At 35.7% G+C, this 6320-nt stretch overlaps 1 protein-coding gene across 1 annotated transcript; it reads left to right on the top strand.

The window, feature by feature from the left end:
* The first annotated feature begins 4203 nt into the window (after positions 1-4203).
* On the top strand, positions 4204-5379 carry LOC114398759. Its single transcript, XM_028360912.1, has one exon. The coding sequence runs from the start codon at positions 4204-4206 to the stop codon at positions 5377-5379; it is 1176 nt and encodes a 391-aa protein (XP_028216713.1).
* Positions 5380-6320: the final 941 nt, after the last annotated feature.

Raw genomic sequence — 6320 nt, forward strand, 5'->3', positions numbered from 1 at the left:
GAACTTCACCCCTTGTCTTCCTCTTCATATCGTTTTACTTTGGTGTGTTTTGTTTCTCTTTTGCATTTTAGTTTTTTATTCGTTCTTGTAGATAATTTAGGAAAAATTAGTTTTCATTATGTATCAAAGATCATATTAATATAATCCTTATAAAGCTTGGATAGTTGTCATGTTACAAGTCCATTTTGTGAGGTTGAGTTAGGCTCCAAGGTCAAATTCTAAGACCTACTAGTGTCACTATTGATTTAGTATTTACAAAAATGTCATGATCTATTTTTTCAGACTTCTAAGTTATAATCTTTATTGCCAATATCATACTGATTTGAGTTGTATTTTTATTATCCTTTTGGTTGTTACATTTCTAGGTTGGTTTCCCTCTGCTTATGTAGGGAGACAGGAGATGATACTAGCCAGCAAGATAACAAAATAACTTCACACGATACCAACATTGGTCTTTTGATTAGGTGAGGCAAAAATTGTATATTATAATCACGGAATACATGCAGCATTTGAAAAGCCATAGCATGTGCTTGCCATTATTTTTGGGTGGTTCTATCATGTCATCTGTGCAGTATGTTGTATATGTGAGTCATAATTGCAATAGGAAATAGCACTGGCAGTTTGAATATGATATTGATAAGTTTATTATTGCCATTTGCTTAGGCCCTTTGGTCAGGAACTTAGTTTTATGTTGTCCATATTCTGTAGCATTGTTTGTAATTGTAAATGAAGATATGGCGAGAAACATTGTATTTAAGAAATCTTCCTATGCATCAATATGAAAGAAGTAATTTGTATCTATTATTTTTTTAGTTGCATGATGTCTTTCTAGTCTGTCTGAAATAAATTATGGCCTGTCATTGGGTCCAAGGGATTTAAATGGTGTTAATAGAATATCTATCAAAACAAGACTCGGACCATAGATTAAATAAATTGGATTCCACTCCTCAAGCTTATTAGACACCTCAATTTTTTCCCCAATGATGATGTCAACGTCATTTTCATTGCTAATTCTTTGTGTCCAACTCGCAAGACCGTTGAGAAGCACCTTAGGTTCCTAAACCCACCCAATACAATTCACTAAGAGAATAAAAAGTTTGTGGCTAATAAGAGAGGCAGAAAACTGAGGAATCAAACCTTGCATGTCCCCTAATGCATTTCGTATCTGGCGTCAAGGTTTATGTTAGCATTATATAATATGTACTTTGTTAAAATGTGATCTATGGAGACCTAGCTCTCATACATCTAAAGAGAGAAAAGTGTAGGGAGGTTCCATATATCATGACTTTACTTTGTTTTACTATATTTTTCTTGATGATCTACCATCAATTTCATCGAAGCCTGGAGGTAAATTTCAAATGTGAAAACCTATTTTATTTTCTGTTATCACTTTTTTAAATCATGCACATTACCAACGGGGAGAGCTAAAATAAATTTTCCCTCTTCAAAGCATCAACAGACTAGCCTCTCATCCTTTAATCATTAATGTACTCAGTGAGCTTTTCAATCAACGACATCTCTAGAAATTGATTTAACTGTTAAAATGTTCTGTTCCTCAGCTTTGTGTCCCATCCACCAATATTCCAAAAGGAACGTGGGACTCGTTGTGCATGGTTCCAGTCAACCAACACTCCCACATATAGAATCCCATTTTTCTTCCACTAATTTACCCCCCACTGTTACAAATAATTATTAATATGATTTTAAAAATATTTATTTTAAAAGTTAACAAAATATAGAATTATATGATAAGAATGACAATAGTCAAGTATATGATAAGAATGACAATAGTCAATTAGATTATGACAAAAAAGAGAGTCTAATGTTTTATGATATATTTTAAAACTAGTGTTTTAATATGTGTAGAGTGTGTATTGCATTTTATAAATATTTGTTTGTATATTTTAATTATAAATAATAAAAAAGTATTTTAAAATTTATCAATTATATTTTAAATTTATAATAAATAATTTATATTGTAATATAAGGTTATCATTACATTAAAATGAAGAAACAAGTATATAAAAATAAAGATAAAAGAAGGTATTTTAAGATGATTAAGACATATTTTTGGCTAGTTAGGGGGATAGAGTTTCACAAGAAGGGAGCATAGTGTTCAAAATTTATAATTGAAAGAGTTGAGATTGTACTAGGGGATTCATTCTCGCTCCAAGATATCGTATAGTAGTAAATTAGTTTAAAAAATACTGAAAATTAAAACATGCCACATGCATGTCTTCTATTAACTCATTTTATTAAAGATTGGTGAGAGCTAAGGCGAAACTAATCAAATATGGGGGCTGGAGCAGGCAGCTGTGAAATGAAGCACCTATGATATTGATAATTAATTTGTCCTTTTGGGTCGTTGTGCAGTGAACAGCGTAGAGACTGTATTATGATGTTGCTTTTGGGGTTGAGTTTCAACTTTGAACAAACAACAAAAGTCCTTTATCCTGAACCTGCCTGAGGAGGCACAAATGTAGTGTTTTGTGTTGATGATAAGAAGATTAGAGTGCTTCCTGTATTAATTAATGAAGGAGTGCCATCTGCTCAGCCTTAATCTACATATCCCCCTCCAAAATAAAACCAAAATTATCATATTTGATACTCATATAAGCAAGTACTGTATCATAATCTAATTTCTCCAACAAAATATACTTTGTCATAATCTAATTGACTATTGTCATTCTTCCACTAATTTCTCCAAATTGTGCAAACAAGCCCTGATCAAGTTGTAGGTAGTTCTTGATGTTAGATATTGGGCTGTATTAAAGGACTCCAATACCACAGAATTGTCTTCCTCCCTTATAAATGCATTGTTATTTACTTTATTAATGTCACTATTGTTGTCTTCGTCGTCTTCTTCCTCATTCTTTGAAGCAGCAATGTTGTTGTTTTTTTATGGTTGCGATCGAGATGAACCAACGACAACATTTTAGTGTGTTGGCCATGGATGGTTGTGGTCTGACGTGTAAGTAATGACCAACATGTTAAGGTCTATTCTGCTCCTCTCAACTTGTTTCCTTTCAGTTGCTGCATCTATAGTAACCTCTACATGTGGCAACAACAGAGACATACAAACATTAGAGTCCATAAATGATACTGTTATTATGAAATTGATCTTTTATATGTTGAATTTCCTGTTTGTACCTACATGCATGTTATATCAGATTAATGCAAATAAGAAGAAGATCTTATGTGTCCTCTAATAAGGCATACACTTTTAATTACACCCAGCTTCCATATGAGGCACTAGGTTCAATTACTATTGTCATCTTTTAGAGTGTCATTTAATCATGAAAATTGGTCTGTAACTTATGGCAGGAACATTCTCAAGATAATCATTTGATTTGTGATTTTTGAAGCTGAAGGGTTTTTTCATCATAGTGGGCTTGCTTCTCAGTAACGTGTAGGGAGTAAGGTGATTCATTCATGAATTGTATAACCTTATTCCGTAGCTTTTTTACTTTTGATGATATGCATTACACATTTATATTATTTATAATTTATATGTTGTTTAAGCAATATAGAAACCAAGCATGTAGCCTATTGCCTATATGCTTATAAGAATGGGACCAAAGCATTGGACATTGTATTCTTCAGTAGTATATGTAGTAACTGCATTAGGTGTATAAGTTATTGTTGTTTTACCTCTGTCAGTTGTTGACAGAATTCGATGCCCATGTCTTAGCTGTAGGCAACATTCAATTACTACCCAATGACTTGAACTCATGTCACTAGCCTCTGGACTTTGAACTCATATAACTAGTCACAGAAATAACATGTTATATATGGTAGGGGCCTCAATTCATCATTTCATGGCCATAATTTGAGCAGTTTTTGCATGATCCCTTTTTTTAGATAGAAAACAGTGTTAAATCATAGAGGGAATAATTGTTATATCCAAATAGGGGGAACAAAAGACATGAACTACAATTCAACAAACCAAAATCAATAAAGTAGCAAAGCTGTAGTATACAACACAGCAAAGTCAGAAATGTCAAATCCCTTGAAACAGCCATGCACCATTGAAGTGGTCAGCATTGTGCTCCAACTAACTGCAATTGCTATTGTGTTTTCTACTGTAGTGTTTTGTACAAAAGGTGCAGTGCTGCTGTGTTTTCTACTGCAATTGGTGTTGTCGGCGTGTCATGCATATGAGATAACTGCCAACCCACTTAGCTTTCAGTTACAATGTGTAACATGGATCGAAGTTGGATGAATGCATCATGTATAACTGAACAGTACGAGCATGGTGTTGAAGAGTTTTTGCAATTTGCTCAAAGTAAAGCGCAACCTATGTGGGGAAAATATTTTTATCCATGTGTCAAGTGTGGAAATGGGAAGCGCCAAATAGTTGATGACATAAGGACTCGTCTTATTTGTGAGGGAATAATTCGTAGCTACACAAAATGGATATGGCATGGGGAATCCCCCGATACAGCTGACATGTCACAGGCTGAGGAGCGTAATGCAGAAATTGGAAATCCTATAGAAGAAATGATTCGCGATCTTGGGCAAGAGGGGTTTCAACAAGCACATATAGCCTTGTATGACAACATAGAAATTGATTCGAAAAAGCCTTTGTATTCCGGCTGCACATCTTTCACAAAGTTGTCTGCTGTGTTAGCTCTGGTTAACTTGAAGGCACGATTTGGGTGGAGTCACAAGAGTTTCAGTGAGCTGCTGATGTTGTTGAAAAACATTCTTCCTGCAGATAACGTTTTGCCAAAGAATCACTACGAAGCAAAGAAGATTTTATGTCCAGTTGGGATGCAGTACGAAAAAATTCATGCCTGTTGTAACGACTGCATTTTGTACAGAGATGAATTTGCTGAACTTGATTACTACCCTGTGTGTGGGGTATCAAAGTACAGATTGAAGAACGGGGATTCTAGTGTACATCCAATTGCTGGCAACTCGCGTCCAGCAAAGGTGTGTTGGTATCTCCCAATAATACCAAGGTTGAAGCGGTTGTTTGCTAATGGCGAAGATGCAAAAAACCTGACATGGCATGCAGATACCAGAAAATCAGATGGATTGCTACGACATCCTGCGGATAGTCCGCAATGGAAGGCAATTGATCATCTGTATCCTGACTTTGGGGCCGAGCCTAGAAATTTAAGGCTTGGCCTTGCAACGGACGGAATGAACCCATATGGAAACTTAAGCACTAACCATAGCTCGTGGCCCATTTTGTTGTTCATTTATAATCTCCCTCCGTGGTTGTGCATGAAGCGAAAGTATGTAATGCTGAGTATGATGATACCTGGTCCAAGACAGCCAGGTAATGATATTGACGTATATCTAAGACCCTTAATTGACGATTTGCGGAAATTGTGGGAAGAAAGGGTTCATGTATGGGACGCAAATCTGTAGTAGTCTTTTTTGTTGCGTGCAATGGTTTTTTGTACCATAAATGACTTTCATGCCTATGGGAACTTAAGTGGATATAGTGTCAAAGGACATCACGCATGTCCTATATGTGAGCAGAATACTAGTTTCCGCCAACTTAAACATGGAAAAAAGACTGTATATACCAGGCATCGAAGATTTCTCAAACCTTATCATCCGTATCGACAATTGAAGAAGGAATTTGATGGAAGTCAGGAACATGAAACAATGCCGAATCCATTAATTGGGGATGAAGTTTTTGACCGGGTGAAGGATGTCGTATATATGTTTGGCAAGTCCCAGAAAAAACCATCATCTAATGCAAACATGTGGGAAAAAAAGTCTATTTTCTTTGATCTTCCATATTGGTCTGATCATCATGTCAGACATTGTATAGACGTCATGCATGTGGAGAAAAATGTTTGTGATTCTTTAATTGGGACTCTCCTAAACATTAAAGGCAAGACAAAGGATGGTTTGAAGTGTCGTCAAGACTTGGTTGACATGGGTATACGTTAGGTCTTGCATCCTATCTCAAAAGGTCCACGGACATATCTGCCCCCAACATGTTACAAAATGTCAACTGCGGAGAAGAGAAGTTTTTGTCAATGTCTACGTACTATGAAAGTCCCACAAGGATACTCTTCAAACATCAAGAGCCTTGTGTCTGTGACTGAGCTTAAGTTGGTTGGCTTGAAATCGCATGATTGTCATGTGTTAATGCAACAACTTTTGCCTATGGCAATTCGCGGGACGTTGCCTGAAAAGGTCCGTGTTGCAATTACTCGCCTATGTTTCATTTTTAATGCTATATGTGCGAAGGTCATTGAACCTAAACAGTTAGATGATTTGGAAAATGAGTTTGTCGTGGTCCTTTGTCAAATGGAGATGTATTTCCCTCATTCATTCTTTGACATAATGGTACA

This window comes from Glycine soja, chromosome 19 (genome assembly GCF_004193775.1).
Source record: "Glycine soja cultivar W05 chromosome 19, ASM419377v2, whole genome shotgun sequence".
Lineage (NCBI taxonomy): Eukaryota > Viridiplantae > Streptophyta > Magnoliopsida > Fabales > Fabaceae > Glycine > Glycine soja.

Excerpts from the sequence above, each read along its gene's own strand:
- LOC114398759 (XM_028360912.1), top strand. The coding sequence starts at position 4,204 with ATGGATCGAAGTTGGATGAATGCATCATGTATAACTGAACAGTACGAG.